The 19270-nt window shown below is 36.9% G+C and overlaps 11 protein-coding genes across 11 annotated transcripts; 5 read left to right on the forward strand and 6 right to left on the reverse strand.

The window, feature by feature from the left end:
* Nucleotides 1–250: 250 nt before the first annotated feature.
* SHY1 (Shy1p) lies at nt 251–1318 on the reverse strand (the record flags this gene model as incomplete). The annotated part of the gene is made up of 1 exon (XM_043194100.1): nt 251–1318. The coding sequence occupies one exon, from the start codon at nt 1316–1318 to the stop codon at nt 251–253; it is 1068 nt and encodes a 355-aa protein (XP_043051152.1).
* Nucleotides 1319–1614: 296 nt separating this feature from the next.
* MTR10 (Mtr10p) lies at nt 1615–4458 on the reverse strand (the record flags this gene model as incomplete). The annotated part of the gene is made up of 1 exon (XM_043194101.1): nt 1615–4458. One exon carries the CDS (start codon nt 4456–4458, stop codon nt 1615–1617), a length of 2844 nt encoding a protein of 947 aa, XP_043051153.1.
* Nucleotides 4459–5628: 1170 nt separating this feature from the next.
* GUK1 (guanylate kinase) lies at nt 5629–6192 on the forward strand (the record flags this gene model as incomplete). Its single annotated transcript, XM_043194102.1, has 1 exon — nt 5629–6192. The coding sequence occupies one exon, from the start codon at nt 5629–5631 to the stop codon at nt 6190–6192; it is 564 nt and encodes a 187-aa protein (XP_043051154.1).
* A 1639-nt stretch (nt 6193–7831) lies between these two features.
* On the forward strand, nt 7832–8360 carry HIGD2A (uncharacterized protein; the record flags this gene model as incomplete). The annotated part of the gene is made up of 2 exons (XM_043194103.1): nt 7832–7890; nt 7955–8360. The coding sequence occupies 2 exons, from the start codon at nt 7832–7834 to the stop codon at nt 8358–8360; spliced, it is 465 nt and encodes a 154-aa protein (XP_043051155.1).
* A 165-nt stretch (nt 8361–8525) lies between these two features.
* Nucleotides 8526–9953, reverse strand: KQ657_003378 (uncharacterized protein; the record flags this gene model as incomplete). The annotated part of the gene is made up of 1 exon (XM_043194104.1): nt 8526–9953. The coding sequence occupies one exon, from the start codon at nt 9951–9953 to the stop codon at nt 8526–8528; it is 1428 nt and encodes a 475-aa protein (XP_043051156.1).
* Nucleotides 9954–10303: 350 nt separating this feature from the next.
* On the reverse strand, nt 10304–12684 carry BUD7 (exomer complex subunit; the record flags this gene model as incomplete). The annotated part of the gene is made up of 2 exons (XM_043194105.1): nt 10304–12593; nt 12653–12684. 2 exons carry the CDS (start codon nt 12682–12684, stop codon nt 10304–10306), a joined length of 2322 nt encoding a protein of 773 aa, XP_043051157.1.
* A 484-nt stretch (nt 12685–13168) lies between these two features.
* Nucleotides 13169–13735, reverse strand: TAF9 (chromatin modification protein; the record flags this gene model as incomplete). The annotated part of the gene is made up of 1 exon (XM_043194106.1): nt 13169–13735. One exon carries the CDS (start codon nt 13733–13735, stop codon nt 13169–13171), a length of 567 nt encoding a protein of 188 aa, XP_043051158.1.
* A 476-nt stretch (nt 13736–14211) lies between these two features.
* Nucleotides 14212–15117, forward strand: KQ657_003381 (thiamine diphosphokinase; the record flags this gene model as incomplete). Its single annotated transcript, XM_043194107.1, has 1 exon — nt 14212–15117. One exon carries the CDS (start codon nt 14212–14214, stop codon nt 15115–15117), a length of 906 nt encoding a protein of 301 aa, XP_043051159.1.
* A 209-nt stretch (nt 15118–15326) lies between these two features.
* Nucleotides 15327–15842, forward strand: KQ657_003382 (mitochondrial 37S ribosomal protein mS38; the record flags this gene model as incomplete). Its single annotated transcript, XM_043194108.1, has 2 exons — nt 15327–15669; nt 15829–15842. 2 exons carry the CDS (start codon nt 15327–15329, stop codon nt 15840–15842), a joined length of 357 nt encoding a protein of 118 aa, XP_043051160.1.
* Nucleotides 15843–15978: 136 nt separating this feature from the next.
* HAM1 (nucleoside triphosphate pyrophosphohydrolase) lies at nt 15979–16557 on the forward strand (the record flags this gene model as incomplete). Its single annotated transcript, XM_043194109.1, has 1 exon — nt 15979–16557. The coding sequence occupies one exon, from the start codon at nt 15979–15981 to the stop codon at nt 16555–16557; it is 579 nt and encodes a 192-aa protein (XP_043051161.1).
* Nucleotides 16558–16754: 197 nt separating this feature from the next.
* Nucleotides 16755–17321, reverse strand: KQ657_003384 (uncharacterized protein; the record flags this gene model as incomplete). Its single annotated transcript, XM_043194110.1, has 1 exon — nt 16755–17321. The coding sequence occupies one exon, from the start codon at nt 17319–17321 to the stop codon at nt 16755–16757; it is 567 nt and encodes a 188-aa protein (XP_043051162.1).
* Between the last annotated feature and the right edge of the window lie 1949 nt (nt 17322–19270).

Here is a 19270-nt window from a genome sequence, read left to right on the forward strand (position 1 = left end):
GTATGCATATTCTTAAATAGGTAATGGTATGTAAGGATTGCTTTCCACGGTAATAACATGGATAACTTTATTTATTTCCGTACGTTCTCATCAATAGACGAACTACATAGAAAATTCAGTATGTTATCAAAATTGAGTGGTATCAACGTGGTGCCGAAAATAGAGTAGTCACATCTTACCAGTAGTTCATAGATTAAGTTAGTATGTACAGATAATTTTATATACAAGGAAAGACATTGTACACCTCCAACTACCATTTCTTGCCCATATCTTTACGCTTTGCAGCAATGATTTTTTCAGCACTATTGTATCTTCTTCTGCTGATTATGTTGTACGCTAACAACCCTGCAGAACAGAAGGCAAGTCCAAACCAGGTAACCAAGTATTGTAAATGGTTATTTGTGAATTTAACCTTTGGAGTTGCAGCAATAGGCACACCCTGTTCAATGAACTCGAATTCTTGATATCTTAATGTCTGATCCTTTGCAGCTTCATGTGCTACAAATAAGGCGTCCTCAACATTTTCTGAGCGTTTGCCTTCCTTGCCATGGAAAAGTAACCCCATCAACAGTTTACTTTTATCCGATTCCTTTTGAACATCCTTACGCCATTCAACGTGATCACTCAAATCATAGATCATCTGTGAGTACACTGGTAAAGCCCCTGATTGCTTCGACATGGCTTCAACATCTGGTACATGGAAGAGCCTATCACCATTAACATGGTCATATTGTAATGACGATTTAGCAGGCATGTTACGGAATAATGCCACAATTTCGATTTCCCCTTCTGGTAAAGCCAAATGCTCCAAATATCCACCCTTACGTGTAGAAGGAACCACTTTATCTTTACTTATCCAACCTCTCTCTACAAGAATAGGTTTCCCCCCATCAGCTCTAATAAATGGAACAATAACCAAATATCCGAGCATTCCATCCTTCATCCGAGGACCCAAGAACATTTCTTGACTATAATCAAAATGACCGCGACACTTGAAACGACGATACTCAAAGTCTTTCACTGCATTTGGATCTAAATTAGGAGGAAGTCTTTCCAATGGCTCTAACGCCAATTCTCTTTCAGCATTAGCAATTAACGTAGTCTTCCATTGTAATCTTTTCACTTGCCAACACCCCAATCCAAAAGATACTATTGGCATAGCCACCATAAGCCCAAAGAAGATTTTCCTAGCAAAAGGAGACTTGGAATCGCTTTCTGTCTTCTTTAAGGATGTATTACCTGATTTAATAGGCTTCCAATCAATAGTTGGAGTTTTCACTCCTCTCTTAATACTAACCATTTGATTGCCGCCTTTCATCTGAGAAAAGCGCTTCCCCCACACCCGGGTAAAAGCGTCTTTAGCAAGCATATTCATAATGATAAGCCCCAGTTACGTTTATTGGCAAACCCTTTAAGTCGATATAGTATTAGATGATGGTGATTTGTATAACCGAACCCTTACCTTTTGACCTCTTTACACTACCTTCGTGCTCGCGTTACAAAAAATACCTTAATGAAGTTTAATACTATATGATATAAACTATATACAAGAGAACAGGAGGTTCTCTTTTATGCTCTATGGATGGGAATAATAAATATGGCATTGAGTTTTAGTTAAAACTCAGATCTTGGGGAGACATTTTTTCGCGAGTACCAGCTAATGAAATCCTTCAAACTTGAACGGACTCTTCGGTTATCTTTATTAGGCAATGCAACTGAAATAGTAGAACCCAATTTGTTCACTTCCTTTTCACTAACATTAGGTAACGACATAACCACTTGCACAAGCCATTCAATTGCAAGTTGAGAGTCGGGAATAACAACCAAAACCTTCAAAAGTAGATCATTTGCATCATGTTGAGCATCATTTGGTAAAAGGAAAATCAAACCTTCAATGAGGCACTTAATTAATTCAACTCCACTTGTCATAAGCAATGCTTTAATTTGTTCTTGAACTTGGTGTGGGTTCTCATCAAAGAAAGAAATAGGCGGATTTGGTAAACCCCAAGATATTAAGTCAATCATGAAATGTAAACAAGCAATTAATGTTTCAAATTCACGAATACTCGAGATTGTGACAACAGCAGCATCCTTAAGAGATGATAACAATTCACTATTACCAATTAACTTGAATGGGAAAAACATTAACAAGTCGTCCATCATACGGAAAAAGTCTTCAACAACATCATTGATTTCAGTGATTCTACCTTCTTGCTTGTAAGCATTGAAGATTTCAAAGAATGTTTGCGCCTGACTGAGACCAAAATTGTAAACATTTTCCTTAACATCTTCAGAAGAGTATTCATCCCCAAATTCACGAACCAACGCACCAGTAACCCAAAGGAAACATCCGTATCGTGATTTCTTAAATCCTTCATGTAATAACGAGGCAAGACTACTTAGTATAGGAGACAAGTAAGTACTGAAAGATTGAATTGCTGTTCTGATTGATTTTAATACTCTTTCACTAACCTTCAATGACAGACCAAACTTTTCAAGTAATTTTTCAAGTAATGGCCAAATCTTTTCCATAAAGAAAGTTGCAGGTGGATAATCTGGATCCTCAAACTTGGCACTTCTCAAAACAGAGTCAAAAATGGTAATGACTTCAATCTTGTCGGCAACTTCAACACAAAGTTCTTCAGTTTGAGGGGCCGATAATAATGCTGTGAAATAATTCAAGTGAGGACTTAAAAACATTTCCAAGGTTTGGTAAACGTTTTCTCTTGGGACTTGCTTTATTACGTGTCCCAAACCATCAGCCAATTCATATGATGAACTAAGATCGATTTTATCTTGTACTCGACCGTACAAAACATATAACTGTTCCAAGTAGTTTACTAAGTACTTGGAGCAATCTTGACAGAAATACATTAGAGTTTGAGAAGTTGCCATTATAATCTCTTTGGAACTATCCATTTCAAACCCCTTTGTAATGTACTGTAACTGAGGTTCCAAAAATGAGGGGTTTTTGGAAGTCCATTCGGTGTATCTTCCAAGTACTAAGGTTGCTGCATATCTGATTTTAGGATGTTCTGGTAATTGAACTAAGAACTCCATAATGGTTGGTAAAATAGTTTGTTCTGTCAATGGAACCTCCTTAGCCATTGTTCTCATGGAAAATAATGGGGCTTCAATATATTGCCACTTTTGAGAATTAGGATCTCTTAAGCAACTTTGAACTTGTTGGAAGGGAATGTTAAGTGCTCTTGTTGGTCCCACAACAGCACAACAATCTTTAAGAAGATCACCCATTTCGTATCTGAATTCTTTGAATTTATCTTCTTGTTCCTTATCACCATCAAATAAATCATGATCTTCCGCATCTGTTGGATATGTTAAATGTTTTATAATTACAGTGATTAAGCTTGAATAAGTATCCACGAGTTCTGCCTTGGATTTTTCAAATTTTGGCAATGTAACTAATTGCTTTAATAAGTGCCAGAAATAGAATGTATACTTAACCACATCCAAATCCTCTTCATATGAGCAACATTGTAGTATTAAGTCAATTAAAGGTTTAAAATGATTAGGGTCTTTGGCTATCAAAACATGCCATGATTCACCAGCTTCTGAATATAAACGAGTTAATCCATCCACGACTTCTGGATCCTCTGTCATTTCCTTTGGCATAAAGGTGTTAATCTTGATGACTTGTTGGAATAGAGCATCAATTAGTTGAAGGTCATTGATATCACGAGTTTCTCTTAAAATAGTTACCAAACATTCAATTGCTTTATCAAAACTGTTGGGACTTAATAATGATTGAAAGACCAAATTTGTTAAGGAATCGATCGATAACAAATCAGAGATAGGAAATTCTTTAATCCAACTATTGAGACAATCCAAAATAGAGGATTTCATCAGGGAATCCGAAGTTGATTCACTTAAAGTTTTGAGAATCAAAAGGACCTTCTCCACTTTGGATTCAATCAATTCAGCAGTTCTATCATTGAATTCCTCATCAGTTAAACTTGTTCTCTTGACATCACTTAATTCTTCAGGTAGGATCTTAAGGAAATCTAACAAACAAAGCACTAGGTTTGGATTCGATAAATGGTCAATGATATCTTCTGTAGCGTTGGTCCAAGATAAATCTTGCAACATCAATAAAGATAACGCAATACTAAGTTGTGTACGGATCAACTTATCTTGACGTCTGTTGTAGATTATAAATACTTGTAGGAGGGAAGACCGTAAAGATGGGAAACTTGATTCTGGGAGCAGAGTTACATCATAAGTAACCTTTGAACGTAATGTTTGAGCAGCGAAAAGCTTCATTCGAGTATCATCAATGGAAGCATCGCTTAAAATTTGATGGCACACTTCCCAAGCTACTTCTGATTTTTGAAACGATTCCAAATATACTGTGGATTCCTTTTTAGCTGCTTGCGGAGCATTGGAGTACATTGTCTTTAGGGCCTGGGCCAACTCACCCAATATCACTGGAGTCAGCATTGTGTCGGTGATAAATGATTATATAATTTAGAAAACTTGGTTTAGAGTGAATCAATAGGAAAAAGTAAAAGTGAATGCGCCAGGAGTACTTGTTAAATTGTTTTCAACACTTCAATTGGAATAATAAGTGCTACCAATACGGCCGCTATATTTCAAGATATTAGGGGCTTAATAAACTAATATAATGAATGATTAAACTAGAATCACCTAGTTACAGGGTGAAAAAACATCCACCTCTCAGTATGAGGTTGAAAAAATTTGGAACGGTAGCGCATATCTTTACTATTCTGGTATTATGTGTCCGGGTAATGTTTGATGTGCCCATATTATAAGTGTAATATCAGAAATTGAATACATGGTGTCTTTGTTGAAACGCTTAGCTATGACTGTTAACTTGGTAGATAGCTACCAACCATAAGATCTATAGAATTAATATCTGGCAAGTAGTTGGGTGATACGGATTCAATGTATTATAGTAATTATACTTGTAGGCGTAGCAGGAAAAAGATATGCTGTGGTACTCAGAGCATATACCCACGTTCACTCTATGAGCTCACTCCCGAGTTTTCAAGTCAATGTTTACACGTCCTGAATCCAGTTATGTGTGTTTTTATGAAGTGCTTATATTGGTTTGGTATATACATGTGTTTGTTGATGTTGGTATTTTTGTATCTTTCCTTTACATAGTAGCATTATTATTGTTTATTCTTTTTACCAGCTCAAAGAATATTTATGTGCGCTACCATCTCTGTTATTAGCCGTTTATTATTGACTCTTCCCCAAAGAAGATACATGTGCATTTTACAATAAAATCAACCCCATAAAATTTCCTGGCTCTGTGCGTTAAGTTAAATACCTACTAATAAACGCCTACCAGTATATACAGAAATTCTACGAAATTTTATTTCCTGTGTTTGATTCCTCTAAGTATATTGTATTTTACCATACTGAATGGCCTTTTTTTTGTGTTACGTGACCGAGACGTTCTGTCTAGTCTCATCGCGTCGTGTCTCATTCCTTTAGTTATGAAAAATATAAATAACAGCCATAACACGCCAGATCCAATTGGAACCTGTAATTCCTCTTGAGAACCTCTCGGAGATTCTCCCTTTATTCATATTGAAACCCCCTAGGCTATTACTACAAGCACATAGATTTCCATCCACGAAAATGGCTAGACCTATTGTTATATCTGGACCTTCAGGAACTGGTAAATCCACCTTATTGAAGAAGTTGTTTGCTGAATACCCTGGTAAGTTTGGATTTTCTGTTTCCAACACCACCAGAAGTCCTCGTGAGGGAGAAGTTGATGGTGTTGACTACAACTTCTTGTCTGTGGAAGAATTTAAACATAATATAGAAGCCAACAAGATGATTGAATGGGCACAATTCTCAGGTAACTACTATGGTACTGCCTTTGAAGGAGTGGAAAGGGTGTTACAACTGGGTCAAACTTGTTTGTTAGACATTGATATGCAAGGTGTCAAATCAGTTAAGGCTTCTGATATGGATGCTCGTTACTTATTTATTGCACCTCCATCTATACAAGACTTGAGAAAGAGATTAGAAGGAAGAGGTACAGAAACCGCTGAATCCCTTGAAAAAAGATTGGCTGCCGCCACTGCAGAATTGGAATATGCTGAAACTGGTGCTCATGACTTGATTATTGTCAATGATGACTTGGAAAAGTGTTATGCTCAATTTAAAGAGTTCATAATGGCCGAACAAAACTAAGTTAAAAACAATTACTCCATCAGACGAACAAACAAACAAATTAGTTTCCCTTGCCACCAACGTAGTGGCTTTTAGTGGAATCTGTGTACTAATAGAAGATTTCTTTAAAATTCCATGTAAGAACTCTTGACTGTATGGAAGTAGTAAGAATCGACGTGCTTATGTTGGAAATGATATCCAAGGGTATTTTCGGGCATTAATCCAAACGTGGTATATGAATCTTCTTAACTAAATCATTAATGACCTCCCAACCTAAGACGAGACTCTAGGAAGCTATTGAGACACGCACTACTTTGGACACAAACCATTTCACTTTATCTGGTGGATTTCATGCTATTCTTTCTTACCTCAGTAGTTAAGTTCTGCTCATGAAGTATAAAAGGCTGTCGATATATACCATTCAACCCATTTATAACTATTATGAATTTAAAAAAAAGACCGAAAAGTAATTGATGAATAGCGAAATGTCCACTCAAGTGGTGTCTGAAAGAGGCAGAACTGCCAGAAACAGTGCAATGAAACGTATAATAATGGCATCGCATGTTCAAGTGCTCTAACTATCGATTTCAGCATTATGATTCAGTCAGTAAGTGTGGTAATTATTGCGGATATAATACGAGTGGTGGCACCTTGTCTTCTGTCAGTTTCTGATTTGGCTGCAATACTCTTTGAGCCCCAAAAAGCGTTTCCTACATAAAATCAAACCCATGGTTATCATATTAACTTGCGAATTTGTTCTTTTAAATCTCTGAGTATTTTGCTCTCTATGGGGTCTGGAAATACATTAGATTGTTCTTGGGACCGTTAAGATGATATTTGTTCACGGTGTAGTGTCTCTGGTTGCAGATGGTCTTGTATTATTTTGTATACTGACTGGAATAGGCTTTGGCTCCAAAAGGGCCCTTTCCACATATAGAGTTACACCCACGGTATTCAGCTTAGATTATGAGCTATATCCTTGGTCTCGCTATCCGCTTCATTGTCTATGTTGTGGGGTCATCCGTTCTTGCATTTCTCAAGCTGTCACCGGGGCGTGTAACTGATCTTGAATGTGGTCTTCTGTTGGTTGCAATAGGCAATAAAAAAGCCCCTGTCTTTATATAGGACGCAGGCCGTTACGTATGGTTTGTTACTTGGTGTGTCATTATGTGTTTCGAGTGGAGCCCAGTAAAGGAAAAGTTAACCAAAAATTCAGAAATATCCTATCCGAAAGTCTATCACACATGCAACAAGTCACTGGGTGATCATGGGGTTTTACTTTAGCTTGTGAATGTATTAGTAGAGACCTGGGTTTGCTATTCCAAAGAGTATATTTATTGTTTGAGTAAAAAAATTATCCAATGTCAAAGAAAGCTTCTTAACTTGCTGCTTTTTGATAGAGGGATTATATTACACATATATACTAACAAATTTGCTGGACTGGAATATAATTGTGTCTTAGCCAATGAATAGTAAGGAAGAAATCGGGAATTGAAACTGAGCAGATTATCCGTATGTTAAGGCTCACGTGATATATTATTCATAGTACGGGAAATACCACCAATCGGGGTTGTGGAGCAACTAAAATATTTAACATAAGTTCTACTTTTTATATCGAATACTTTTGCTTTTTGATATATAACCAATTAATACTACAACCATGGCATCTAGACTTCCAGGGAAGATGCCTTCATCGTTTGAAGGTGATGACGAGACCGAGTAAGTCCAATTTTATCTAGTAATTAACCCATAATTAGAGTCAAGCAACTAACAAAGACACTAGGGAGGAGAACATCTTGCAAAAGATGTGGTTTAAAAGTAAACAACAACCATTGGTGCCATTTGGAACTCTTGCCACCACTGTAGCTATTATCTTGGCTACCAAATCTATTAGACAAAAGGATCGTATCAATACACAGAAGTATTTCAGATATAGAGTTGGATTCCAAGCATTCACATTGGCTGCATTAGTCATTGGTGGATGGTACTACCAATCCGAAACAGAACAGCAAAAGATCACAAGAGAAGAAGCAATGAAGGTTAAGGCTAAAGCCAGAGAAAAGTTATGGATCGAAGAACTAGAAAGAAGAGATGCCATCATTCAAGAAAGAAAGAAACGTCTTGAGAGCTCTAAATCTGAATTGAAACGGGTGGCTGAAGAAGGCTTCAAGAGTGAAGAGTCCAAATAAGCTTGTATAGTTTGAACTTGTATATAGATATATGGTAGTATGAATAAATACGTTATTAAGAATAAAATTGTAATTATTGAATATTCTAAACCATTTATTTTCAATCTATTTATACCAAAGCATTGGTACATTAATTCTAACCTAACTCTAAAATAAAGTTTTCACTCATGCAATAGCTTTCAATGATGCTACAATGGCTTCAATCACTGCTTTAAGATCAGCTCCATCATTTTCAGTCACAGAAATACCCATATGACCGATTCTAATATATCTGGTGCTGATTTGAGGATGAATCCCACCAGCTAAGTTGATCTTATATACACTGGAAATGTGACTCAACAAAGATGGAACATTAGTACCTTCAGGAACATATAAGGCTGTCATACCTGAACAAGCATCTTCAGGAGCAACAACCACATTCTTCAAACCAGTTTCTTTAGTGACCAACTTTTCTCTTAACAATTTGGCATGGCTTTCGTGTTTGACAAACCGTTCCACCAAAGCTTTGGGTAATCCAGAAACTGTGTCTATTTCAGTTATATCACCTAAAATCTCCGTCAACGAAGTATTCAATGCCATAATCAATTGTGACAGGGGTGTGGCAAAATACGAAGGCTTGCGGTTTTCATAGTTAACCATGATAGGTAACCATTTGTCTAAGGAAGAATAAAAGGGTTTCTTCTTCTTATACTTGGAGTTCAAATCAATAGCACGTTGACTTAAAAAGGAAACCAGTAATCCAGCGGGAGAGCTGAGAGCCTTCTGAGATGCCGTAAGTACATAGTCTAATTTCCAATTATCAAATTGAATCTCTTCAACTCCAACTGAACAAACACCATCTATGGCGATCATTGTAGAGGGACTCACTTGGTGGACCAACTCACTAATAGCCTTAACATCGGTTAAGACACCAGTAGAAGTATCGGTTTGGGTTAATGTAATCCAGTCATATTTCTTTGAAGCTAAAGCCTTTTTAATGCTATTCAATGGAACTTGTGCTCCAATAGTATCCGGTCTCAAGATGTCTACTTGAGTGGATTCATTATCCACATAATTGGATAAACATTGGACCATAGAATCAGAGAAAAACCCAGTAGAAATACACAAGATGTTACTAGTTGAACTATTGATCAAATTAGATCCCAAAATGTCCCAGCCCAAGGTACCAGACCCACTGAGAACCAACGCTTGTCCACCATTAGTTTCTTTATTGTTACCTATGAGAATACGCAATTTCTTCAACACTTGATGGAATATTTCAACAAACTCAGGCGAAGTGTGTACCAATGGGCTCAGAGACATGCTCTGTCTCACAGCTTCACTAATTTCCACTGGGCCAGGCACCATAGAAACCTTTCTAGTAGCCGTAATAACATTTTGATCACGAAATACTGGACCTTGGTTACTATTCAAACTATTCAAAGATAACAATCTTGGAGTAGAAGAAGAAACAGAATCTCTGTAAAACACACTGTTAATGTATTTTTCTCTTTCAGCAGCTGGTAGTAAAGGAAACTCCGAAACTTTCCGCTGTTCATTACTTTGATGAAGATGACCACCAATGAGGTTCAATCTACATCTTGCTGAACTCATTGTCTTACCCCCCAAAAAGTTTTGTTGTTGGATTTGTTTAAGAAGTGGTTGAACACAGTTAGATCTTACGCTGAACCTGTTACTATTGACTCTGGTACTATAATTTTTCACTTTTATCCATCGTCATACGGTATAGTCCATCTTCCATAAGTCATCATGTCACATGACCAGACGTAGTTGATCTCAAAAAAGTAATTAAATCCGGAGCTTAGATCAATTGTTATCATATGGAACAATAGAGGATCTTGACCTCAAGTACTAAAAGATTAATTGGCTATATCTTACTTATTACTTTTGTTGTTAAAAAATAGCAGTCCCTTTTGTAACCTTGTTAACTATAAAGTTTATAACTAGTGAGCTCTTTGATCATTCAATGAAGGGTTACTCGTATTGATGGTTGATTGTTCAATGTTCTCACCATTGATTTCTCCGAGGAAATCATAAAATTGATCCATCAAGTTGATTATACCATGATTGCTTGAGTTTGAAGTTGATGATGAAGAAGAAGAATTGTGATTGGAAGGTGCATCGGAATATTGAGCTTGAACAGAAGTCTTGACCCGAAGTAATCCCTCTTTTTCTACCAAATCACTTAACGTATCAAGTAAGTTGTATGAAAAGTCACAATACCAACGGTGATTCCAAACAAGAAGTTTAACACAACATTCTAGGATTTTGTCGTTAAGCAGGTTAAGAGCCTTGTTGTAGTTAGCAACAATATTTGTGCTGGTACTGTTACGAGCCAATATACGTGATCTCTCTTTAATATAGCAAGTCAACATTTCCTTTTGGGAACGGGCTGAAAACCTTCCCTTCAAGGCATTGGAAAATGCCACTGAACCTTCCTTGAAATGCTTCAATCTAAATGCAAGTTGACCCAACAATTCCCATTCTAAAGTAGTCTTCTTAAATTCCATTTGCTGTGCCTTGAAATGAACATACTCAGCTTGCCAAACAGTATAAGCCCTCAAATCTTCGTACAATAACATAAACAAATTGTCCAACCATCTTTCACATAAACGTTTCGCTTTAAAATCACCATTGGCTTGGGTGAGGTTCACTTCTGTCTCTCCATCAGATAATACCTCTACAGTTTCAGATTCATTTGCAACATCAGTGGGAACAGTTTCACCAGGATTCATGTTGGAAGTTTCACCATTCTCGGTACCTTCTCCATTTATTTCAGTGTTTTGATTGTCTCTCAGTGGTGATTTCACTGCAATAGTGGATGCATTATCTTCGCCTCCATTTTGTACGGAGTTTATTGAATCCTTTCTTGCCTTAGAAAGATTTTGCTTGCTATTGTTGATCTTATCCTTTCTGTACTCTTCCTCCATCACAAATACTTTTGCTCTGTATTTTAATAATGTTTCCCAACCTGTTTTGTTGACTATATCTGTCAATAATTCATAGGCCATGGCAAAAGTAGACTTCAAATTTGATGCTGGTAAACTGGCCAATTGAGGGTCCAAGTTACGTTGTTCGTAAGCTAGCTCATCATTCTGCAAACTGGAAACTTCTTCCATCGTCACATCAATAGGAGAGGGCAAATGTAAATCTTCTCCACCTCCTCTCAAAGGAACAACCCTCTTAAGTGCAAAATTTTCCTTATGAGAGTTCATAGGGCATGAGTTCAATGTAAGCAACGCGTTTTCGTAATCACGAAGATTAGTATAAACTTTAACGAGCATGGCCCACGAAACAAAATCTGACGGTGAGGACTTCACTGCTTGCTTGGCCAATTCAAGTGCCAAGTCATTTCTTCCCTTGTCAACACAGAATTGAGCTTGTATCAATAAAAGATTGGCGTCTCTTTTATCTTTTTGAACTGCATCGTATACAAGGTCAATAGCCTTGATTTCTTCATCTTTCATAAGATATACTTTGGCCATTATTGAAACCACTGTTGGTTCCTTTTCTCTTAATCTTTCAAGGACTTCGAGTGCTTCATCATAGTTTTTAACTAATTTAACCAATTTCAAGAACGCATCAACCAAGTAGTTATTAACGTATGTGGGTTGGGGAATTTCAACACAACATCCAAGTTTAGGGCCATCAAAAAATAACTTTTCAAAACCAGTGACAAAAGAATCAATAACTGTATGTGGACTAATGGAAAAAGGGTTCAATTTTCTTACTTCCACAAGACCACCTAAACGAGAAACGTCATCATCTTCAGTATCCAAAAGACTTCGTACCAAACCACTGACATAAGTTTCTTGCCAGAACGCTTCTAATTCATCTTTACTCAATTTATCCAGGACTAGTTTCCCATCAGCACTTACAACTGAGCTTTCAATTTTACCAGGGATATGAACCGTGACTCTCATATCAACTTTGGAAAACGCATTATAACTGCAATAGCTTATCTGAGGAACTTTCCAGTGTTTTTTTTCACCAAACCAATATTGAGCTTTTGCTGTTATCAACGTGGCCAAACTCTGTAAATGAGCAGCAATAGATGCAGCATTGGAAGTATCAACACCAGTGAAATACAAAAAAGTTCCAATTTCTGCATTCTTCTTCGATGTTACTGATTCCTTATAAATATTACATAAATCTGCTGCACCTAAATCATTGAAAGATTGTAATCTGCTTGTACGCTCTATCAATGAGGAGCCCAAGTACTCTTCACGAGCTCTGATATTTGTTTGTTAGTACAACGAATCCTGTTATTCCAATCCTTTTTGTTAACATACTCTGGGATAGAAGCCATTGATGGTTGAAGCATTGTTTAACTAGTTAAAGATGTTGTGCTTATAGTTTGTTGTTACATTACGTACCGTGCTGTTAAATCAAAAAACACTAAAAAAATGAGCCTCAATTGGTGCTACCATAATATCCGCTTGTGACAACAACCAAAGGGCTAATAATGAACCGTTAATAGTTGTATTATATCATTAAACATTCTATTATTTTACATCAGGGCTACATAGAAACCACATATTATACAGAGAAATGAACTTGATGTCATATATCATGATTGGATGACATTTATCAGCAAAAATAAAAATCACACTGTTTGCTGATACTATGCTTTTACTCAAGATCATATTCGAACTTTAACTTTGAGTTTGACTTCAAAGACGAACCCCTCTTTTAACTTGAGTACTTGTTCTTATTCTTATTCTTATTCTTATTCTTGCTCATGATGAAATTGATTACTATTGGCACTAGTGGTGGCCAAGCACCAGCTAACGCGATTGTTGTCGTTATTATTGCTTCTGCTTCTTCTTCTTTGATTCATCTTCTGGTTCATCGTAAATATCGTCCCAATCTCTGGCAGTCAAGCAGTATTTTTCTGGAGGTAAATTTAAACCCCATTTGGGAATTATTGCTGGCAACGATTTAGCATTACGTTCATGAGCAAGCTCTAACATTAGCTCTTTGGGTGGGGCTGGCTTAAATTGATAATTGGCAGCAGCAGCTATGGCAAGACGTATATCATCAGTAGTAACTGTAGTGTTTGCATTAGAGTTCAAATTGGTATTTGTATTGAGTGGTTTAGCATGATCATTGTATACCAAAGCATCCTTCAATATAGAGCGGGTGTATCTGTGGGCAAAATCCATTAGTTGTAGCGGCACATGGTCTTGATAATGATGTATATTCTGTGTAGCAAAGATTAGGTTCAACAACCGTACATCTCTTGGAGTGACATTGGTTGATGACCCGTTAGAAGTAGCGCTAGCCCCTTCATTGGTTCCACTAGCTGCCGTACTGGGTGCACCACCTGCTGTAGTAGATATATCTGAGTTGATGACTTGATTATCACTGGTCATCTTCTAGTTCCACTAGTAAAGAGAAGGTTGGTTTTAAGGTTGTAATGTTTTTCCACTTGAATTAGTTTGGTGCGAACCATATCGAGTTCGACACTATCATGTTTGACCAACTACAAGGCAAAATTATACATATATGTAGACAGTTACAATGAACAATTATACTCCATAGGGGTTCTTGATGTAGCTGTTGTTATCTTCTTGATAGTAGTTTCAAATCTTTTCCGTTTCTTACTTTCAGCTATTCAATTGACTACATGGTTTCAACACAAACAACTCACGTTTTGTATACTATTTATCTTAGTCTTTGATGTATAGCGTGGAAAAGATCCTTGTCTTAAATAACTTATATAAATATTAATTGTAGGTATTAAAATTCATTCATTTCTGTTGAATTTGTTCTAATCATGCCATGATAATAAAATTGGAGGAAAAGTATTTCTCTCAATTCCTTATCTTTCTTTGTGCACTATAAAGCCATGTCGGTAACAGTCCAAGATGATGATATGGATATAAAGATCCCAAACGATGTCAATGTAATCTCTCCGTTCTCAGTGTTTTCGCCATCTGTCGAAGACCCCACCGCCAGGGCCCTTATAGTGCTAAACCAATCCCTCAAGAATGTTCCCAGGTTTCTCACTGTCTGGCAAGGTTGTCTGATTCATGTGTGTGCTGACGGTGGAGCCAATAGACTTTACGATTACTTCGATTCTGAAGAAGAACGTAAGCAGTACATTCCTTTATATATTGTGGGAGATTTAGATTCACTCCATAAATCAGTTCGTGAGTACTACGAAAGACATGGCACTAGGGTAATAGAGCAAGCGACACAATTTGCGACTGACTACATGAAAGCATTGATGTTAGTTCAACTCCAGTTGTATAATCCTACTATTATAAAGGGTCCCATCGATACCCATGATGAAATTGAAGTATTGTATCAGAAACATATTGTTAAAAACCTGACAGTTGCACCAAAACTTAATCTCTATGTGTTTGGCGGTATAGGGGGTCGTTTTGATCAAACAGTTCATTCCATAAGTCAATTGTACAAGACTCATGAAATTCACCCGTCAATTCAGCAATTCCACATCACCAAATCTGAAATGATTTTCCTTTTACCAGAAGGTTCTAATGCTGTAATTTATTCCAACAAAACAGCATTTAATTCTCGAGACAGAGTTCCAATTTGTGGTTTACTTCCACTAGGATCAGGTGAAGTTGAGCTCACGACATTTGGTCTCAAATATGATGTCACAGATTGGCCCAGTTCAATGCTTGGAAATGTTAGTTCAAGTAATGGTGTTTCGGGAACCAACGGATTTTTAGTACGGTGCAGAAAGGGTCCCATCACCATTAATATAGAATTGGCCTTTGATCCATAGCTAAGCTTAACAGTTATAGAATATTATAGACTTCCCAATTAAGAAGTCTGTGTCCAAGAATTCGCGTTTTGCTTGTAGATTCTGCAATTCAACCTGCAACGAAAAAAAATTTTCGAACTAACAAAACCTGCCTTAGTTAACCGGAGTGTAACAGTCGGTCAACCAAACTATAAAAGACGATGTTCAGATCGATTATAACCAGGAGGGCCATGCCTATTCTGTGGATGTCAGTAAGAACGTTTGTTGTCCAAAGAAACCCTATTGCTGTCATTAACACATTACCAGTCTGGGGATTGAAATCACCCATTGACAAAAGATTCCAAATTAATGATTCAAATACAAGATCTGGATTGAGTGACGTTGAACTCCCAAGTAATAGCATTCTTGATAAGATATCGAATGAAAATTGGGCTTCTAACGGTGCAGAGGACATGTCTTTCAGTGACAGTACAATGTACGCTGATTCTGTGTTACGGAAAAGGAGAAAGAAGATGAAGAAGCACAAGTTGAGAAAGAGAAGAAGGTCCGAACGATCATTGAAGAAGAGATTGGGTAAGATCTAAGTTTTATTCCAAAGGCAGGTACGTAAGCGTACTCATCAAACATTGTAATCATAGAATCTCTCTATGGCAATATATAAATTATATGGGGAACACATTTTCTGGTCCACTTATCTGTACATAATATAGAACTTCAAATAAATATAATCAGGATTACTTAAGTAATAGATAATTATACCCACTGGTGGTGGCTTGTTGGTTGACTCATATTTCGCACTGTAAGATTCGATGAATATTTTAACCATCAAAATCACGAGATGACTCTTCAAACTTTCCTTCCACAATTCGATTTGTTGCAAACATGTCCACTATAACTTTTGTTACAGGGAATGCTAACAAGCTAAGGGAAGTGTTATACATTCTTGCTGGTGAAAATCAAGAAGATCCCAAGGTGGGTCGTTTCACAATTACCAACAAGTCGTTAGATTTAGATGAAGTACAAGGTTCAATTGAAGAAGTGGCCATTCATAAAGCTAAGCAAGCAGCTGAAATTATTGGAGGACCAGTTCTTGTTGAAGACACATGTTTGGGATTCAACGCTTTCAATAACTTACCTGGTCCCTACATCAAATGGTTTGTGAAGGCTGTTGGATTAGATGGCCTTAATGATATGTTGTACAAATTCGAAGACAAATCTGCCAATGCTATTTGCACATTTGGGTATTGTGCTGGACCTGGTGAAGAAGTAAGGTTATTTCAAGGAATCACAGAAGGGAATATTGTTGCCAGTAGAGGACATAAGAACTTTGGTTGGGATTCTATATTTGAACCTAGGGGCTTTAAACAAACTTATGCAGAAATGGATAAAGAAGTTAAGAATACCATTTCCCATAGATACCGGGCCTTAGATAAATTGAGATCTTTCCTAATGGAACAATAGAGAGAATAGATTTAAGGCAATAGCGTTATGATGTAAAAATTAATATTGTATAAAACTATATGAAACAATGAGCGACACGAACCAGTGCATGAAAGACTGTTCAATAGATGTCACGATTAATAAAATGTAGAATAGAAAGGGAAAAGAAGAGAAGTAAAGAAAAAAATACTCTAAGTGGAAGATTTATAGCAGGCTTTCTAATGGAATAAATTCTTCAATTTGCCTACAAAATTCTTTTGATTTTGCTTCTTGAGTCTAGATTCTCTGGATTCTCCATTACTTGTAACGGCATACAAGTTAGGCACTTCCTCAGTCAGATGGGCACTTCCATGTGATCTTGTCTTTGAAACAACGTTACCTAATCCTCCTCTACCGACAGTAAATGATCTATTACTTGTAACAGATGTCAACTCTTCACCAGGAGCAGCTCCGTCAACGTCTTGTAACTTTCGAATTAATTCGGGGTTGTCATTCTTAACCATGTTTCCAAAACCGCCTCTACCAGTAGTAATGATATTGGAAGTCAACTGTGGAGTATTAGAACCTTGAGGAATTAACTTTGGTGATGGGATTTCACTAGATGATTTGATATTACCAGCACCACCTCTACCAGTAGAGTAATATATTCTCTTATCATCACTGCCAGCAGAAGTCACTTTCTTGACGGAATTGGTGGATACAGTCGGACGTAACCCATCAGTCAATTCGGTGGGATTGGAATGAATATTACCAGCTCCTCCTCTTCCGGTAGCAAATGAACCCATGACTATTTACCTTACAAACGTCAACGAAATAAATCAGTAATGCTTCAAGTACTACTCGATTTTATGTAATAAAGAAAGCAACGAAAACTTTTATAAATTGTAATCTTCTCAATGTTGAAGCTAACTTTCTCCAAATCTCAGATCACACCTATATCCCTAGGGCAAGAAAAATTAACATCTTTGTACAGTAATTTTAGTTGTACTTCCCCATAAAATACGTACAATGGGTACAAAAAGCCAACACGGCATTGGGCATTATTGGTGGCACCGCCGTACTTTTACCAATTATTTCGAGTCATACCGAAGAAAATCCATACCGAGAAAATGTGAGGATCGTTCACGTGAGAAACTTGAAGAAGGGGCAGAGACGATCATGTGACTCCCGCTATTGGCTGATACAATAATCTTGGTAGTGTGTGCAGTCTCTGATAAGGCAAGTGAAGTAAGATAACGATAAAAGATGTTTAATCAGATAATGCTTCTCGTTCGCTACTATGTGTTATCGAGGTAAGATAAGCTCATGTGTGTTTTTTTTCAGTCGCAAGCATAAATAACTTTCAGTAGAGCTTGCAATAGATGGTATGAGCAGCTGGAACCATCAAATAAAGTAATGGTACCTCATTAATTAATTAATTAAAAATGCCCATGTGGCTAAACAATTTTGATCTATCCACAGGTGATATCTTTTATTTAAATAGGATGTATCTCTATCATAGGTATGTTTTAGCCTCATACATTAATTTCAAATTAAGTTTTATTAGACTCATTTGGACCATCATTTTGAAGAACATAATAAAGTGCAGCTTCTAATTGGTGTAAGTCAAGCAACAGCAGCTCATCAATGGCATTAGAATCGTCATGTTTGGTATCAGTAGAGAGTTCAGCTTTGACTACTGCACTTTTTGAAGGATTCTCTGGCTCAATAATGGTAATCGGTTTTTCTTCTATAGTTGCTTTTTGTTTTTGTTTCCGCTTACTATAGGCAACAACTTTTTTAGTCGTATTTTTCACTTTGACCCATTTCAGCATTAACGAACTAACGGCATTTACTGTAGTAGTAACTGGCATGATTTTAGGAAGCAGCTCAAACAGAGTTGGCGGAGGGCAAGGAGGTGGATGACGAGGTTGAAACGCGGAAACACTCAGTATACGAGGTGATGTAGAATGTGATAATATTGGTTTACTAATATAGGCAATTTTATTTATCTCTAAACTTGTGATATCACCTTTTAATCGTTTGGTTCTAATTTCACCAGGACCAAATGTTTTTGGTAATATTCTCTTTGATTTCTTCGTATCAACCATAGATACAGTAAAGAAAATCTGTGATAGAAAGAGTTAGCTGAATCTTCTTGAATGCTATTCGACTTAAGGGATAGGGAGTTAATTGCAAAACATTAATGGGTTAAATTTGAGGTGATATGACCACTCACATCTTCGAGTAGGGGATGGGGGATTTAACTACACAGTTATTTGATAAATCAGAACAAAACGACACAGCACTGAAACACATATATATCAATAACAAACACTTATGATAAGATGCTCCCAATACATTTTGCAATTACTAACGAACATGGAGATAATGATTTATAACGAATTACATATTCAAACGAATGATACCTCTGTTCTATTAATTCAGCTAAAATACGATTAAACTACTCTGTTTAAGATTCAAGTTGAACACCATCAATGGAACAATAGAAGCGATTCTTTGTTCCTGAATACTATTGTTAAAACTTTAGTACACCTTAACGTGGCTGAGAACAAACTTGGACCTTAGGAAATATAATTAGGCTATAAGGTGTTTTGTTAGCCGTGAATTCCTTTTCCTGCTACACAGCCTCAAGGGCCATCTTGTGTTGTATTGGTTCTTGATGCATGGTTGATTTCTTTTCATGTAACGAATTCGAGCCATTCGCAAAGTTTCGTTGAATTGGTCCCGTGAA

Source organism: Scheffersomyces spartinae (assembly GCF_019049425.1).
Source record: "Scheffersomyces spartinae strain ARV_011 chromosome Unknown scaffold_3, whole genome shotgun sequence".
Taxonomy (NCBI): Eukaryota; Fungi; Ascomycota; class Pichiomycetes; order Serinales; family Debaryomycetaceae; genus Lizanozyma; species Lizanozyma spartinae.